This window comes from Manis javanica, chromosome 4 (genome assembly GCF_040802235.1).
Source record: "Manis javanica isolate MJ-LG chromosome 4, MJ_LKY, whole genome shotgun sequence".
NCBI classification, from domain to species: Eukaryota; Metazoa; Chordata; class Mammalia; order Pholidota; family Manidae; genus Manis; species Manis javanica.
The window spans coordinates 150084156-150103255 of NC_133159.1; the positions used below are offsets into that span (position 1 = coordinate 150084156).

The 19100-nt window shown below is 49.3% G+C and overlaps 1 protein-coding gene across 1 annotated transcript; it reads left to right on the top strand.

Moving 5' to 3' along the window:
• The first annotated feature begins 1522 nt into the window (after window positions 1-1522).
• CCDC182 (coiled-coil domain containing 182) lies at window positions 1523-18727 on the top strand. Its single transcript, XM_017669355.3, is given in 3 exon segments — window positions 1523-1606; window positions 8459-8647; window positions 17705-18727. A coding segment is annotated over 1 exon segment (459 nt). The 5' UTR covers window positions 1523-1606; window positions 8459-8647; window positions 17705-18001; the 3' UTR covers window positions 18461-18727.
• The last annotated feature ends 373 nt before the right edge of the window (window positions 18728-19100 follow it).

The window sequence follows — 19100 nt, forward strand, 5'->3', positions numbered from 1 at the left end:
ATAGAGGCTCAGAAAGTAACTTTCCCTAAATCACATGCTAGCTAGTGGTGGGGAAGGGATTTGTGCCTGGGCTCCCTGATGCCCAAATCATGCTGAGGCAGCTGTCCCGACCACAGTTATCTCCTGTTGCTCTGTCAAACTTGCGTCACTCATCTTGGCTGGGAGTGAACCAGCAATGGCTGTGGTGGCCTAGATGCGGGCAAGCAGCAAACACGGTGGCGTCTTTCCCTGGTGAAGCTCCCAGAACGCCCAGGGCTGGGTCTTCTCACTTCAGCAAGAGGCCCCCGGCTGGCCTTTGGAAGCTGTCCTTGCCAAGTGAGTGGGCCAGGCCTTCCATAGGGCTCACCCAGCCTCAACCCCTTGTTTCTCTGCTTCTTCCCTGGTTCTGTCCATCCTGAGCTGTGGCTGCACCTCTTTGTGGCTCATTCAGATCTATTTCTAAAGCTGCAGCTGCACCAAGGGCTGGACCTGGCTGTGGGCTGCCCTTTCACAGACATGCCTTTCACCCACCAGAGCATGGGTTTTTTCAGAGCTCCCAGGTCCACACCCGCCCACGCCTACCCCAGCCACACATACACACCGGGTCTGCAGTCAGACACTGGAGGAAGCTCAACTGGCCAGACGTCTGAAGCTGTGCTGTTCAGTACAGTAGCCACTAACCATTAGCCATAGAGCACTTGAAATGTGCCTGGTCCAAGCCGAGATGTATTGTAAGGCAAAATACACAGCAGAGTTTTGAAGGCTTAATATGAAAAAAAGAAAAATGTAAAATATCTCAACAATGTATCTCAAATATCTCAAAAATTTTTAAATGTTAATTTTAAAAATTAAGATATTGGCATGCAATATTGTATTCATTTTAGGTGTACAACATAATGATTTTCACAATAAGTACTTAACATCCATCACCACACAGTTACAAATTTTTTTCTTGTGATAAGAATTTATAAGGTCTATTCTCTTAGAAGCTTTGAAATATACAGTGCAGTATCATTAACCATATGTGTATATATACATGTATGTATATACTATAGTCACCATATATAGATTATATGCCGAAATAGTATTTTAGATATATTGGGCTAAATTAAATATATTATTAAAATTGATTTCACTTGTTTCTTTTTCCTTTTTAATTTCCTACTAAATGGTTTTAAATTACATCTATGCTTCTTATACTTTTCTTGGATAGCCCTGGTCTGGTCTAGAAACTCAGAGTCATATTCTACCTGGGCCACTCATTTGCTGTGCATCTCTAGAACGGTTGCTTTCTCTGGGCTCAGTGTCCTCTCAATAAAAAAGAGACCCAGGGGGCTATCCTGCACATCTTTCCCAGTCCACTCTGAGGGGCCTCGCTTGAGGAGGACCAGAGACTTAGCCCACTTTCTCATAGGTGAATCTTAGTTTTTTTTCTCCCTCTACTTTTCACTCAGTCCTTCTACATATATTTAATAAGCACAAACCATGAGAGTCAACCCCTCTGTTTGCTCTGTTGATAGCTCTGATGGTGGATTTTCCAACAATATTCTTTTGGGGACAGGATGTCATGCCAGAGGAAAGCCGTGATGGCCAAGGACCTATGGATCAAGGCATGGATTGACAAAAGGTAAAGGGACCCCCTTATCTAACACTGGCCTGGGGACCCAGAATCCCAGCTCCTGTTGTGTCACCTAAATCCAGAGACAGGGTGGTATGGAGAAGCCACCCAGACCTGTCTAGCCAGGGGACAAAGAGGACATCAGTGAGCCTTGTGTGTCCTCAGTTCACAGACGCCCCCCAGCGCCTGGGAGACTTCTGGGAGTTTCGCTCAAGGGGCCATTTGGCTGCTCTGTCACCCTCCTTCCCTTCAGCACACCTAAGGGACACTTGGTCTCTCATGACTCAAACAGCTGCTCTTTATCCAGAGCTGAGTGTGTGTCAGGCACTGAGCTCTACTGTGCATGTCACATCTAAATCCTCCCATAGCCACCTGCAGGAGGTACTGTTCCCACCCACCCACTGTCCACAGGGGGGGCAACTGAAGCTCAGAGAAAGGGAGTCACACCCCGAGAGAGGCATTGCTGGGACTCAAGCAAGCCCTGATCAGACTCTAAAACATGCTTAAAAAACATTGATGGTTGTCAAATATCTGTTTTAGTTTTTTAATTATGAGAGTAATGTACAGACATTTTGCATAAACATTTTAAAAAGTAAAATGGTAAAATCTCTTAAGTCTTAAGATCTTTCCACATCAGTAGGTTTAGATTCCCTTCATTATTTTTTAATAACTATGGAGCATTCCACTGTATGGATATATCCCCAATTTCCCTAATGATTGCTATTTAAGGTTGTTTCTCTTTTTTATTATGAATGCTGTTGTCAGGGACACTCTATGCCTTGGGTGGATTTATGAGATTGCTGGGTCAAAGGGTGTGGATGTTAACATTCTGATCAATGTTGGCACACTGCTTTTGAAAAGGCCCTTATTTCCCCTCCCTCCATGTGTCCCCACATCTTCACCAGATCCATGCACCTTCCAGCTTTATTATTTTCATCTTGCTAATAGGCTTAGCTAATATCCTGCCTCCCTTTCCTGTCTTACATGCCTTAAAACTTCACACCTTAAATTCCCTGTTTTCCAGCCACGGTGACCACGCCATAGTCCTAAATGGGATCCATCCCCTGGGTGTGGATGTCCCCTATAATGAAATCAGGAGATATCACCAGCAGTTGCTATTTAATATTTATTGGGAGCCTGCTGTGTGCTGGGCCCACACAGCAACCAAGACCTTTCGGAAGAAAACATGCAGCGGTTTGAAAAGCACAGATTACTTAATAAAAAGCGACAGCCCCATCAGAGGCCACAGAGGTGCCACCGTTTCCCTGGGTGTCTGTATGTTCCTGGTGGAACGGGTGGGGGTGTGCCCCCCTCTGAGAAGCCACATTAATGCGGCAGCTGGGCTCCTGCAGGAGTAGACGCAGCTCATCGCTTTTCTGTCTATGAGCAATTAAATTGCGCCAGGAAGCCCTGTATCTTTATATCAACCCCTAATGACTTGAGGTGGGGGGGTGATTCAAAGAGCCCACGTCCTGGTTTATTGGCAGAGCTACCACCTTTCTTCAGGGGCCGAATGTCCGGAGCATTTCCTACTCCTCTCCCCTTGCCAAGACAACCGGCTTTGTCCCGTGTGCACACCTCTGGAATTAAATGTCATTTGCAAAGCCCATAACTGCTTGAAGAGACAGTTGCTTCTTTTTGTCTTTCTCAGACTCTGGTACCTCTAACCGGGCCGCTCCCACCCCTACTCCCCCACCCCACAGACTTTTGTTTCCCGAGCCCCATCCTTGGGCCTGTCAGATTACATTTTTTATTGCATCGAGACAAAAAGCCATCTGGAGCTCCTGGTCTCCACTGTCAGTAGGCTGCTGTTCCCAGGGTCTCCTGCCAGGCCTCCGATTAAGAGCCACCCCCCGCCGGCCCCCTCTCTTTATTTCCCCCCCTGCCTCCGCCCCCTCCTCAGCTCCCTGCCTTTGTCCCTCCTCTCCCCTCACCCCATCACCGGGACTCAGCTACCTTGTCTTGGCAGAACAATGCAAGCTGTCAGCTTGTATTAAGCGTGCAGCGGAAAGCGCCACAATTTCAGGAGACTAAAGGCTTACAGATTCTTCATGTGGTTCTGTGAGCCCAGAGTTTCTCTCCTCGTTGCTAGTACACTTATTTTGGGCCTCAGCCATTCCGCTTTTCCTTTCTTCTTGGCCCCAAACCTAAATAGCACGTTAGGGAAGAGCCTTTATAAGGACAGGGAAGGCGAGGACACAGCACACAAGGTTGGGAGATGAACAAATCTCTCCTTGGCTCTAACAGCCCAGCAGGGGGCAGATCTGTGCAGGCCTGGTGGAGGCAGAGGAGGCCACAGCCCCTTCCCCAGGTCAGGTGGGGTACCAGGAATTCCCTTTGCACTTCTGGATGCCTGTGTTAGTATTACAGGGCTGGAACTCAGGCCCAGGTGACCTCTGGCATCCCAGTGTGTGGAGAAGGAGCCCCAAGTGGATGCAGAGTCTTCTGCTTATGTGCGTGTCTTTACAAGGGGGAAGGTACATTTTTCCCTAAGAGGACTAGGTGCAGGCATGGCTCCTGGGACACCCCTACTGGGCACTGAAGGAATCAGGTGCATTTGGAGAAGCCCTGTGGCCAGCAGGTAAGAGTTGGGCATCACGATTTCACATCTGGGCTCTGCCCTAAGGGAGCCACGTGGCTTTGGGCAACAGGCCTAAGTTCTCAGTGTTCTCAGCTATGATAATAATTGTTACTACCTCCTGCGTGAGGATTGAATGAGATGCTGGTGTAAAGCTTAGCTCATAGTAAATGCTCAATAAATATTGGCTGTTATGATTACCTCCAGGCCAGTCCTCTCTTGATTCCTACTTGGCTGTGAAATCACTTATCTTTGTGCTCCTTGATTAGTGGTAGGAACTCATCCAGAGCAGGAAGAATGGGCCAAGGTCTCCCTGGGTTGCTTGGTATGTGCCCTCTGGAATGTCCTCTGAGGGCCAGCACCTAGGGAGGCACCCCACGCTCCTTCCTTTCTGAAGATTGCTTCTGGATGATGAAGGTTGCAGAAAAGCCAATGAATGGAAGATTGCAAGCCTAAGCCGAAACTCAGCCAGATCTCCAACTTGGGATCTCAGATCAGCTCCGAGGAAGGTGTAAACTCTTATTTAAAGAAGTCAGCAATTGGCCTTTAGATCAGAAGCCTGAACAGAAGTATAAAGGATGAATTTGCTCATTGTTTTCTCCCCTCTTTTGACATTAACCTGAGTTTGGCCCTGAGCTGATTCCTCCCAGCACTTAACAAGGGTCTCCACTGGCTCCCTCAGCGAGAGGCTGTCTGCCTCAGCTTCCTGTGAGCAGAGGCTCTGTTTCTCTCAAGGGAATGCAGGAGAGGGAAGGGAGTTCACAGCCCCTGAGTGCATACATTTTCTGTTTAATTCTCACAGAGCCTACGAAGTAAGTTTAATTTTTCTCATTTCACACACGAAGGACTAGAGACTCAACATTTAAGAAACTAGCCCACAGCCTTAGAACGAAGTAAGGAGTCAAGACCTGTCCCAAATCCATCTAGCCTTCTACTCCCCAAACCTCGGCCTTTCTCTCCACACTAGCACTTCCAACAGTCTTAAATCAATCACGTGATAAAGGCAGACATGATACCTGTCAAGTTTTGTCAATAGCTAACATGTGTTCAATTTTCACAAATCATCAGCTAGCTTGACTGCAGCGTCACAGTGTTTTTCCCCAAACACCAAGACAATGTTGAAGCTCACCCTCTCCCTGGTGATTGCACACCACCCGGGGGAATAATCCTTTTTAAAAATGAAGCTGGTCACAAACTCGCAGTGGACAAATACAGCCCCAAGTTGTCTCACAAATCTTTCTGTAATGAGCACAGGAGCACAGGAATGGAGACATTATATGTTGTTGACTGTGCTGACGCTGGTGAAGTATCTGGGAGCCTGAAGGCTTTGCTTAAACCCATTTATCGTAGAAACTTTTCTTATTTCCAATGAGGTCATAGTAGAAAAATAAAATGGTTGGCACAGACCTGTGGAAGTGGTCAAAGTGAATCATGTCTGTAGGAAAGCTTAGATTTTTGTATGTGCCTTTGGCAGTAAAGAAACTCATTCCCATCTGTGTACCTCAGTTTTTGTTCCTAAGAAAAACTAGACAATCAAACTTCCAAGATTCCTTTGGAGAGCCAACTTCCTACGCTGTGTCTCAATACCAGGCACTATTCAGGATGAGATAAAGTGTGATTATATATTTTAGCAATGGCAATTTATTGAGCACTTGCCGTGTGGTGTTCTGTTCTATGCCACTTCTAATCCTCACAATAGTCTTCTGAGGTAGATTTTATTATCATTCCTATTTTGAAAGCAAGGAAACTGAGACTTGGAAAAGTCGAGTAATTTGCCCCAGGTCACGCAGCTAAATAAATAGCAGGACCAGGATTTTAACTGGGCAGTTTGGCTCCCAAGCTCCACTTTTTTGCTGAAGTCAAGTGAATAATACACCCAACACAGAGCTCACGGCCCCCTCTGGCCTCCTGCCCCAGACCTCCAGAGCACCCACATGGGAATCACTTACAGCTAGCCTGTCAGGTAGAAAAATGCAATGAATGAGGTATCAAAGGTACAGGAACAGTCACTTGAGACTTGTCTGATTCTGCCCCTTCTGATTTCAAGGTGAAGATGTGGGATCTAGGCTCTCCTCTTAATTCTAATCACTTTTATTGCTCTGAAATAAATGCACCCGCTAACTGGTCATATACATCTTCATATATTCAGGTCTGGAGCAGACAGCCTTGGTCTGGGAGTCTGAAGGACCAGGCCATCCAACCGGCTCTGCTTCTACCCAGCTGTGTGACCTCTGCAGTTAGCACCCTCCCTGGGCGTCACGGTCCTTCTCTGCACTGAGGCAGCTTCACACATGCCAGCTATGGGGGCCAAACTGCAACCACCAATGGGTTTTGCTTAGTATGCACAGGGATTTTCTTCTTGAATAAACTGCCAACACTTAAAATAGGGAGTGTTCACAAAAAAAAGGTCTCCAGAATCTCATGAAAAGCTGGAAGATCTGATACACTTTGACTTCCCCTCCTACCTATGGGGCAACAGTGAGTAGGGGACAGGGTCTTGCTGCCCTTTGGACAGGCCTGCTCTTCTTTCGCAGGGGTCCTTGCCTCCAACCCCTGCATTTGCACTCAGCCCCCATCCCTGATTCCCAGTTCTTCTTGGCCCCTGAAGGCACCTGGGGTGTGTAGCCCGTGGGCTCCACATCACCAAGGCCCTGCCTGGTCTGCCTTGATTTACCTGTTATACGTGCTCACCTGGCCTCTGGCACCCTCTTATTTTAGGGCCCCCTACAGTGGCAACCACGGGTGGGCTTAGTGCTTGTGGAGTGACTGAGATCGCTGTAGAACCAGAAGTGGGGAGCTGTGTACTTTCCCTGCTGTGCCCTGGTTCTCGGTTTGTGCACTGGTCAGCAGGAAGTTAGGACAGAGCTTGTGGGACGTTCCTTTTCATTCCTTTGCAGCACCAGGTTTGCACCTGACTGCCCTCCAGAAGAGCGATGGTGCCTAGGTAACGGGCGGACTGTGGTGTGGATCCCCAGCATCCCTTTGGACACATCTCTGCCTGTTCCTTTTTACAAAGCCCCTGCTTTTCAGAGATTAATTGTTGTCAAATGCAACATATTTTCTAATCCTTTCAGGCTCCATTTAAAACCTTCTGCTTTATTTTACTTCTTTTGATAAAGTCGCTGAGGTTTGGGGATTTTTTAACAATTTTTTTTTTATGGATTTGCCAATGATTGTCCAGTTTGACAAATTGGATTCTTGAAGCTGATTCTTTGAAGAAAAGGATGCAGTGTGACAAGACAAGAAACAGCTCATCCTCAAATCAGGAGGGTAAATAAAAAAATAAAAGCAACCCCATTCTCTGGCTTCCCTGTGACTCAAAGGGTGTCTCAGTTGTCACTGATAATCTAATCTTTCTATGATAGGTGAGGAACAGGACAATGGCGACCCAGCCGGGCTGTGGGTGTGATAGGCCTCTGATTAATAGGACTGTCCAATAAGCCCCCAACCCCTGGGAAGATGATTAATGACATTTGATGTGAACTGTGCCCTCCTCTGGCAAGAACAGAGGAAGAAAAGGGAGCTGCTCAGATAGGATGGTGCATCCTGCAAAAGTTGATGGATTCCTGAAGGCTTTCCCACTCTGACGGTGTGTTGGGGGCTGCTGGGGAGGCCCAGGCACCCTGGAGGCCTGTTCCTGGGCTTTGGCAAGTGCCCTGGCCCATCGGGGTTTCTCAGTGAGCACCTTGCCCACACATCAGGCTTTTAATTGCCCTCAGAACACTGTGTCTCAGAAGCACTTCCCTCCGAAGCCCTGGCCAACCTCTGCTGATCTGTCATGCCCAACCTGTCAGATCATTTTGATTCCTCCCCAACCCAAGTGCCATGAATCAAACCAAGCAGGCTTTAAAAACCAGGCCTGTAAGCCCTCCTTTAACCTGGATGGGCATAGGGTGGCTGGGGCCTACCAGCTGTATGGCAGAGTATTTTCGTGGCTGTCCGGGAGCTGCTGAGCTGCCCCACAATAGAAACCAGGAGGAAAGGGGTGTTGTGTGAGGTGGGCATCTACATGGCTGTCAGTCGACAGAGTCAGGGTGTGGGAGGAGACAGCCTGCTCCACCAGCTGGTGACCCCAGCAGTTACTAGGCTCTCCAAGGCTCACCCACTCTGATGACCTGGCTGCCACCTCACGCTTGGCAGGTGCTGGGTCAGCTTTGCTTAGCTGCCCATGTTCACTTTCCAGTTTCTCCTACTATGAGGATCATCAGAGAGCCTTAAGTGTTTCTTTCTGCTTATGGCCTTTTCTGACTTTATTGTTACCTCAACTATCTTGTCCTTTGCAGCAACCCATGTCATTGTCCTACCGAGAGGGACCACTTGGTGTCTGAGCCTCACCTGTAATAATGACCAAATGCTTATAGCTGAGAAGAGTGTGAATCACAAGAGCATGTGAGGGAGTATCAGGCCAGTAACCACCCACGAGAGGCGAGCGTGAGCAGGACCTGAAAACCGGTGAAGCCGTGCTTTTCCAGGTAAGCTCCCCTGGCTGCTGACAGCCGGGAAACGGGGGTTGGCTGGCAGCAGGGGGTGGCTCTGAGAGATGAGCCCAACAAGGAGACCAGTGGGAGTGAGAGCCAGAGACACAGGGACCCCCTGGCTGGAGGGCGACAAGGCAGGCAGGACTCTGGCACAACCCTCACTTTCCGACAGCACACTTCAAAATCCCGGGACACCTTCTGTGTGCTGGCTTCCGTCTTTAGAAACTCGGCGGCTGGACGAACACGCTCTCAGCCCTCCTGGGGGCTGCCGGCCAATGGGTCAGTGTGGGCAAGGCTGCCATGCTGTGAGTGGTTGTGGGGAAGTTGGGGTTCCTATGGCCAGGATCCTCACTGAACTTAAACGGCCTGATGATGATGTAACTGGCCTGTTGCTGGGCTGCCGCTTCCACACCTGTAGGCAATAAGCTGTTACTGCGCTATATAGAGAGCTCGGCCCAGGGCTTTGGACGGAGGCAGAGACTCTAGTGCTCCACCTACCGCTGGAGAACACGCTGGGTAATAAACCTTTTCACCCCAAGAACGTTTTGCTGTTGATTCCTGTGGTCACACTGAATCCACAGCAAACTTGCCCGGTGCTGAAACCCATTAGCAAGACAGTGGTGCAAGTGTTTAAATATTTTATGGCATTTTGGCCTTATTTGAGTGGAAGATGGACAAGAGTTCGTGCACTTTAGCAGTCACATGAACAAAGACGACACTTGGGAGGCATCTCTGTGCTGGTGGCTCAGCCTCAGGGGGACGGTGCATGTGAAGCCCCAGGGCTTGGCATGCAGAAAGCACTAAATTAATGGTAGGAATTATTATTGTTATTTTTTAGTAAATAACTATGAATAATGTAATGCTTACTGGATGATCATTTGACAGTGTAGTCGGTTGTGAAGGAGAATAACAAAATTCAGGGGCGTACGAGAAATACTGAACGAAGTTTTCTAAAGGGAAGTGTAATTAGGGGTTTTGTAATTTCTTTTTTAGCTGAGAATAGATCCCCCTTGCAATGTCGTCTGTTGTTCAGTTTCTGCCTGTTGGACTCTCGCTGGGGTTTTAGGTAACTCATTATGGCGAGAAGTAGGGGTTAACTAGACTATAAAAGGCCTGCTGGAGCAGAGCTTCCCTGGGGAAGGAAGAGAAGGTGCGGCGGCCTGGACCTCCCCTACCCCTGTCCTCCCAGGTTGGCGGCCGTGCAATGTGGAGTCTGATGTGGGCATTCATGGAGGGTGCAGGTGCTCCCCGAGGACTGCAGGGTCTGGGACCTTGACACCCACTCTTCCTCCTTAACTGCCTGGCCTCACTCCTGTTCGGGCCGGTCCTGACCATGACCTGACCTCCCTTCCTCCTCTAACACACACAGCTGTTTAATAACACAGGCCAGTAAATCTGACCACAGCATTCAGCTAAGGCATGATTATGTGGGGAAGGGACCATGAAGGAAGGACAAAAATCACAGAAAATTAGACAACATATTGCTTCACTTTTCAAGCAATAAGAGGAAGCAGGTGTGATACTGGTTAAGTTTTAAAGTTTCATCTAGAAGTTTTTGGGGTCTGGTATTAGTCAAGGAGTCTCGGGTATTGATTAGCTCAATCACTCTTAAACTTCAGCAGTTGTCAGTATCATCTGGAGGGCTTGTTAAAACAGACTTCCAGGCCCTCCCTACCTCCCAGAGTGGCTGATTCAGAAGGTCTGGATGGGCCCTGAGAGCTTGCACGCTAACAAGTTCCCAGGTGATTCTGATTGCTGTTGGTCCAAAGCCCCCTGTTTGAGGACCACTGCATTAGCTAGATAGGTGGATGGAGAGCATCAGAACGAATTTGGGGATCTTGTTAAAAATACCAAGTTCTAGGCCCTTTGTAACAGTTGTGCTGTGTTCAGCTGTAATCAAAAGAACACCAGTTGTTTGAGCAAGAAAGATTTAATCACATATTAGTTAGATTGGAGGTAGATAATTTGAGATTTGGTATAGTGACTCAGTGACGTTACAAAAAAATGATATCTAATTGTTCATCCTTAGTAAAGCTGAATTTTCCATCCTCAGTTTGTTGCCACATGACCATAGAACGGCTGCCACTGTTCTGACGATCATGCTCTCATACAACTATGTTGAAGGCAGAAGAATGGGCAGACACTTTCTCTCTCTCCCTCTCTGTTTGGTCTCACTCTTTTACATCAGTGTAATACCTTTCTATAAGTCTTCCCTTTACAACTTATTGGTGTGAAGTGGGTCACAGGCCATCTTAAATAACACAATAATGACAGGGAAGGGAATTGCCAAATGCATCCACGTTTACCACCTGGGGCATGTTACTGCACAATCAAAATAGGATTCCAAGACCCAAGGAAGAAAGGAATGTTCTTAGGCAAAGACTAACCGTGTCTGCCCCAAGTAGAGTGACTTGTCTCAGCTTTCCCAGGACTGTCCAGGTTTTAAAACTGAACGTCTTGCATCCCAGGAGTCCTTTTAGTTCAGAGCAAATCAAGAAGGTTGGTTACTCTAACTCCAGTCTCCCAAGACGTGAATTAGAATCTCTTGAGGGTGAAATCCAGACCTTAACAATGATTTTTGGCACTCTGTCAAGCTGATTATAATGTATGCAAAACTTTGAGAATCACTGGGCTTAAGTTTCTATCTAGCCAAAAACAGGGGACTCAGGGTTGACATATTCCCATCTAAGCTCAGAGCAGGATGAAATCCCAGATGAAGGGATGTGGTGTGACTTGAGAATGGGGACTCTCACAGGATCAAATTAGACCTCAAGCCTAGAGGGGCCTGGGACTTCAGATTCCATCCCCAGCCTGCCCTTGTCCTCACCATGAGAAGGACCACTCTGATTTAGGGTCCCCTGCTCTGGTTGGAGCCCTGAAGCCAGCTCTGTCAGACCATTCATCACAGAGCCTGTGATACTGACTTGCTAAGATGTCTCCATGTCGATTCCAAGTTCTCTTAGGACAGTAAACACCGTCATGGCCATCTTCTACCCAGAGCGTCTAGCACCACGTCTGGCTCAGCTTAGCTGTTGAATATATGTGTGTTAAATACATGATTGAATAGGTGAATGAATGAGGAGGCTGCACTCTTGACTAAAAGATAAATTCTGGCCGCTAGACACCAAACCAATCCTTGTAACAGGCCAAGTAGCCGGAGCCTAGAAACTGCCCCACCTTATCAGTGTGCAGGTAGGACCTGGGGCAGGGTGAGAGTGGGGTCAAACTCTTCCCCAGGACACTAGATGGCCACACCCTGTCCCCCTGGCCCAGGTTTCCCAGGCTTCCGTGGGAAGCAGTGTGTGTCTCCACCACACCCTGCTGGGTAACTTTCCGATGCTTTGAGCTCATTACTCATCATTAGGAGTCCTGTGTCTGGAGTTTTCCAGGTGATCAAAGCTTCTCTGTCTGGAGCAGCCAGACAGGCCCTGGTGTCTGTCACCAGTAATCCCCTGTCCTCGCCAGGCAGACAGTTAAGTAACCCAGGAAGGAGGGGATTTTGTTTTTAAGTTCACATAATTCAGCTTGACACCCTGACACACAGGCAGTGACTCTGGCTCTGTGCTGAGCAAGTTGTCCCTGATTAGTGGGGTGTGGGCCAGAGGGAGAGGTTGCTTGTCTAGCTTGGGCTTATCTTAGAGCTAGGGTGGAGGGAAGGTCTTCCTTGCCCTGCTCTCCCGGGGAGGGCTGTGAGTGACAAGGAGAACCAGCCATTCACACCACTTGTGGCCCCCATTGCCCTTCCTGCTACTTCTGTCTTCTCTGCCCAGAGACTCAGAGACTTACTCCAAATGGTACCCTGCCACTCACTACTACCCCAGAATAGGAGCTCCCGCTGAGGTTCTTTTTGGGCCCTGCTCTCTGGCTAGGCTCAGGATCCCATTTGCCTCCCTAAACCTCCCAACACTCCCTGCAGTCTATGTTACTGCTCAGAAAATATGTCACAGGCCTTAACTCCAGAGGCAGGCTGTAACTGTGCAGGTTCTGACATTTCAGTAAAAATCACAAATTCCTTCAATGATGGGGCAAAAGAGGCTTAAAACAATTGCATTTTCTGATTTTAAGAAAGTGTTAGGATTAAAAATGTTGGCTTACAATTTTTTCTGATTTGAACTTTGTGCGAAATAGCTTGCCCACCCCTGCCCTAAACAGTGTAGACCATGCTTCCTGTCAACATGGAAGGCAGTCTGAAAGAAGAGTAAACTTGGGGAGCTCAATAGTCTGGGAAAAGGAAATGGCTTTGCTAAAGAGTTTATGTATGTAAATGTCCAGGTACCAGCTTCATGTGGATCATTGAAGAAAATTAGCATTGAGAGTAGAGATAGAATATTTCAACTGGGATGACGCCAGGCCCTTTCAGCATGCTCTCCAGGTCCCAGAGCTGGCCCAGGACTCTTTCATGTGGATGCTCTGCCCCAGCTAAGTTTTGTGGCGGGTGGCATGGGTACATGGTGCAAGGCAGATGTCACTATGCTCCAGCCTGCTTTGGAGGGCCCTCCTGGCACAGTGCTGGCCTCTGGGGCTGAAGAAGGGCCAGCTCTACCAAGCTGCTTGGGTCCAAGGACTGCTCCTGTGTCTTCAGATCCACCCCACCAGGATGTTTTACATATTTTAATTAAAGTGCTGCCCTGGACTGGCAGGGCCTCTGATAGATGGCTCCAGTCCGAGTTGCAGGGTTGCAGTGGCATGAAACATGGCATCCGACTATGCACTCCTGTCCTGGAGAATGCGTTGGCTCCCACCCTGGAGGTGGGTCCACTTGGGCTCCAGGAGGAGAGGCAAACCTGGCAGGCAGTGGGCAGGTGGCAGGTACCTCCAGGGGTGGCCAAGGCAGGGCTCAGGGATGGGAGAAGAGTTCAGGTAGGAAAGTGCCGTGGCTGGTTTCTGAGGGCCAGCTGGCTGGTGAGCTGTGGATGAGTCCAATTCTTGCAGACACACAGCCCCATGGACACTCCTTATCAGTGTCAAATTATGACAAATGGCAATGGGTAAGAGTTGCTGGGCGGCAGCTGCCGCATCTCAGAGGGAAGCAGGTATTTTTAGCACTGTGCCTTTGGGGCTCTGGCTCTGGGTTAATTAATCATGGTGAACAGCATGAATTTGGTTCTTGATCCTGGTCTCCAGCCCCATCCCAGCCTTGTCCCCATTCCCCAGACTGGAATACTATCGCAGGCGGAAGTCACGCACCACTAGAGTTACCCTTGATAGTCCTCACACACACGCAGGTACATGGGGACTATTACCCCACGGCCCTCCCTCCTCTCCTCCTCCTCCTGGTCACCTCCAGTCACCTGGGCCTCTGAAGTTCCTCCAGCTCATTCCTGCCGCAAAGTCTTGCTGCTTGTGGTTCCCTTTTGAACATTACCCCCAGGCATCCTCATCTTATCCCACCTAAATGACCTCCCTCACAGAGGCCTGCCCCGAGGTGCTCTGTCACCTCACCCTGTTCACTTCCTTCAGAGCACTTAGCACCAGCTCCGATCATCTTATTTGTCGATTGCTTCCCTTTATTGCCTGTCTCCTTCCAGCAGTTTGAGAACAGGGTCTTTATCTTGTTTGCTATCCTAAATCCCTACTGCCTATCATGGTGTACATGGGACAGGTAGTGAGTGAATGTCACTGGATATGTGACTGGCTGGGTGGGTGAGTGGAAGGCTGGCTGGCTGGGTGGGCGGGCGGAGGGGCAGAGGGAAGTCCCTCTATGGGCTTGGATTTTAAGATGGAGTGTGTCAAGATGGCTATGGTTGGGTGGGGGTGCTCATCTGGCAAGATGCTGGCTGTGTAGCCCCACCATCCCCACCCAGGCCCAGAAGGTTCTGGAAAAAGAGTGTGCTGGAAAAGGCCAGCCACCGCCCTCTGCTTTGGAAATGTCCAACTTTATGCTTTTTGGTGTTTGTGAGAAGTTGCTTTGAATTCTGTTCTTTCTTTTTTTCCTATTTTTTTTTCTTGGGGATGGGGAGAGAGCCATTTTAAGGGACTCCTAGGAGACTGTTCCCCACTCTCCTGAGAGCTGACAGGAGTGGTTCATTTGGGGAATTACACAAGGTCCTTTCACTGTTTTCTCTTCAAATGTAACTTCTTTCTGTGGAAGCTACAGTTGGCTGCCTGCACTCTCCTTGTGTGCGACCAGAACCCCAGTTTGGTCCTTGTATTGGGAAGCCTCTGCTTGCGGGAGGCCCATGCCAGCTCCAGCCCCAGGAGGGGACCCGAGATGAGTCTGAGCCAGCTTTGGAGATTCTTCCCCCCAGCCAGGGCCTAGTTAAGTGGGACTGTGGGTGTAGTTCTCACTGGCAGGATGTGAAGAGTTCAGAAGGGTCCCCCTCATTTAAAGAGCTCCATGAAGGACTGCTCCTGTGTCATGTCCCTTTTCCTGACCCTAAAGTTTTATTTCACAAGTGGAGGCAGAGGCACGGGGAGGCGACACATGGCAGGGGCTGGGGAGGGCTGCCAAGCCATGTGGTTTTTGTCTTCAGAGGCAGGCGGGCCCGCAGGGTGTGTTCTGACCAGCAGTCCCGACCCTGGACCCTCTAGAGCATGCCCACTCCTGAAGCCCTTTCCCTGCAGGCTGCATCTGATTCTCAGGGGTGGGGTCTGGGCCTCTGGGGATGGATGTCCTGCCCTGTCCCCCCAGTATCCTGACACATGGAGAGTGTCAGAACTGCTGAGGTAACCGAGGGACAGGGAAGTGTCCCTGCCAGTGGCCCACGCCTTGCCAGGAGAAGTTGGAGTCCCTCTCTCCTGACTCCGTGAAGGGAACACTAGATTTGCCTTCTTACTTTCTTAGGACAAGTAGAAGGAAATTTGTGAGGAAGGTACAGGCTTGGATTATAAAACCTGAGGGGAACGTTCCGACATGTGCACACAAGCTGCCCCTGTGGAGGACTCCCCAGAGGTCCAAGAGGCCACCCAGCCCAGGGTCTTCTGCTGACAGAGCTCATTTGTGCTCAACCTCTGCCGAGCCACCTGTGGGTATACGGTCCTGCCTGGCCAGTTGAGGAGAATGCACTGAGACCTCACTACAAAGCCCCAAGGACACTGAGAGGTTGCTATTCCGTCTTAACTTCTGTTACTTTTCTTTCACAGCTCTGGTTATGACTTCCACCATTCCCTGTGGGAGACAGAGGCAAAAAGGAAGACAAAATCAGAGAAAGAGAGCAAAATACACAAATAATTGCAGAACCGTTAAGACAGAGACACAGTCTTCTTTTTGCTGATTCCAGAAATATTTATTGAGAACCTCCTATGTTCCTGACCTCCTCACACACCTCTAGCTGGTACACCCCAAGACCGCAGGCTATGTATTCATACCATCTTCCACTCCCCACCTGGGTTTTAGAATGAAGAGAGTGTTGTTCCCCCTCAGACCAGTAGGTGTCATCACATCAGAGGGAAAGCTGAGGGAGCCTTGGGATTTGATAGTCGCCTATGAGTATAAATTCTATTTCCTCTAGTTTTCTGAGTGCCATTATGTGCAGGGCACGAGGCAGGACACTTGAGGGTACATAGGATGAGAGATCACAGTCCCTGTCCTCATGGAACGTAGTGTGCCATCAGGGACCGGAGGGGCAATGTTTTAGGTCACAAAAAGAGGGAGAAGATGCCAAGTGCCTTGGGAGAGGCTGAAAGGGAGGACTCTGTGGACCTGAGAATGCTGGAGACTTCAGAGGAGCCATCTCCCACCTAGTCACATTACAGCAAAGGGAACAGGCTCAGAGAGGGGAGGTGACTGCCCTGTGGTCACACAGCAATTCCAGATCTCCTGACTCCTAGAATAGTGCTCTTTCTACATTGTCTCAATAATTGGAGTTGCTGTCCTATCTTGAGATTCAAAATCCCACCTGAGTTTAGCTATGAACCTCTGTGCCAAATGGCCTCTCTGGGGCCTACTGAAGGCACTCTAGATAGGTCAGCCTGCACCTCAGAGAAGGCAGCTGCACCCATCACAGGTCCTGTGGTGCCGGGGTCAGCTTGCACAGCTCACGAGGGCTCATCGTGTGCATCTCTTCCCAGAGACACCATGTCATCTATGGTGGGAGAATTTACACTATGGAAATTGTCAACAGCCATAAATCAGAGAGCTGCACTCCACTGAATTCATATCCACCCTCTATGGTTGAGGAACCTGAAGCTCAGGGAAGTAAGGTAAACTTCAAAGAGACACAGCTCAGCAGCAGCAGAGCTGAGACCCCAGCCCGGGGGGTTCGGTGCTGGAGTGCTCAGGGGCGGTAGAGTCAGTAGCACCCAGAGCCACTTGGATGGATTCTAGGTTAACCCCAGGTTTCTCATGTGGTTACTGACCAGGGAGCTACCCCAGGGTGGTGCCATCAACCTGACAGCAGCACTGGAACAGGAGCCAGTTTGGGTGGAATGATGACTAACCTAGCTTTGGGTGGATTGAATTGAGGCACCTTGGTGGAGAGACATTTACATTTGGAGGTTAAGAGAGAAGTCTGGGCAAGAGATCCATCTGCAGGACAGAGGTTTGCTCTCACGTAAAACAAATGTAGATCAGCTAGAAACATTACCCTTCTAATAGTAATCAGGGAAGAAGTGTGAGATTCACCCTCCTGTATGTTTTTTTCTCATCTTTTTCAACATTCAGGCATGATGGGGCAGGGTGGGGAATGGGGACACACTTGTCCCCTGATCCTGACGCACAGTGAGTCCTCTGTAAGTGCTTGCTGAGTAAATAAACGGCTGGCCTGATTTGCCCACCCCCACCCTGAATCAGCACTGCTGTGCGCCATCAAAACCTGAGCATCTGCCTCGAAACTACGAAGATTATCTAGAATTCTGGCACAATTGTAAGAGTAAGGGTTTTGGTTCAGAAATTACTTTTTTTTTTTAGCCTTTAAAGCTTGAAGTGGGATTAGGCATCATCTCTTACAATGTCCTGTTTCACTGGTGAGGTACTGAAGCCCAGAGAAACCATCTGGAGACCACCCAGGACCCTTGCCAGTGTGGGAGGCCACCCACATTTGGCAGCTGCTGAGCCGGGTCTGGCCTGCTGTTTCTGCCCATTGATTTCTCTGGACATTGGTTTGTCCTTAGATAAAAGGAGGGATTGAGCTCTGCTTCTGGAAGGGTGATGACGAATTGCGAAGAATCCACACCTCAGGATGACAGCTAAATAGTTCCCGGGTGGATGAGCAAAGCCCTGGAGGACCAACCAAGGAGGCTCTTGTATGCAAGTGAGTAGATTGGTGCTGTCCTCTGGTTGGCTGAAGGGGCCCTGACGTCACAGTGTGTGTGGCCTCTCCACTCCAAATGACTGTGTCTCTAGCCAAAAAAATTCACTGACTTGGCTGGTCTCTTAGCTTCCTCTCTGTCCAGATAGCAAGGGAGACTATGGAACCACTCTACCAGGCTGGGTCCAACCTCATGAAGATGAATACCCTCCAAGGGAAGAGGATGGTGGACAGTGGCCTCCAGTCTGGAGACTTTTCCCTCTCCCAGTCATGGCCCACCTGCCTCCCTCCTCCAGCTGAGTTGGAGATGCTGCAATGGAAGGTGGCTGGGGTGCAACGGGAGCTGGAGGACTTTAAGAATGAGGTGTTGAAGGCCATCCATTACCTGGAAGATGCCTTCTGTGAGATGAAGGGGGCCCTGGCGTAGCAGGAGGAGCAGGCGGCGTGTGTGAAGCAGCGGCTCAGGGAGGAGGAGGACTGGGGTATCGTGTGAAACATGGTCCTCACCTTCCTGCTGCCCCAGGAGAAGCAGCTCCGAGAGCACTGCAAGCGGCTGGAGAGCACGCTGCTGGGCAGAAGCCACGATGCTCCCGGCATCCCCAAGGTCCAGGAGGACTGAGGTCAGGGCCAAACTTCTAGCTGCGCAGCCAAACAGCAGATATTTCTGAATGGAAGGACAAACCTAAGTCCCTGCCCATTTGCTTCTCTTTCCCCATTTCCATTGCTTTCCTTCTACTGAATAACACCTTTCTGGGAGGTGAAAGGCCTCAGTATGTTGTTTTGGTGAAGCTCCTTCTACCCCGTGTCATCAAGGAAGGGGATGCCCTAATTCTAAGTCTTTCAGGCACCTGTGGCTTTCACTGTTAATGGTTTTCCTGTTTGTAATGATATTGCTCAAATGTATAATATGTATGTTTTTAATTTTCTTAAACTGTGTTGAACAGATTTACCTTTCTTTTAATGACTCAAAGCTCTCATGATTGTCACTTAATGCATGGTCTCCTGAGAGGGGCTGATCGTTCACCCTGCACTGAATGGCCTCAGATTACTTTCCTTTTGTAGTTCTTACCCCGGCCTTCTCGACTCTTCTGTCCGCTTTCACTGTCAGGCTGTTGTATCTCACTTTTCTTTGCTGCCTTTGTGCATCTCTGCTTCTTCTCCATTTAGTCTGCACACTGGCCAGTCAGACGGACAGAGCTTACTGGGGCCCTGATGGGTGCAGACCTAGGAGCTTAGCATACTGACGATGCAGCACCTCT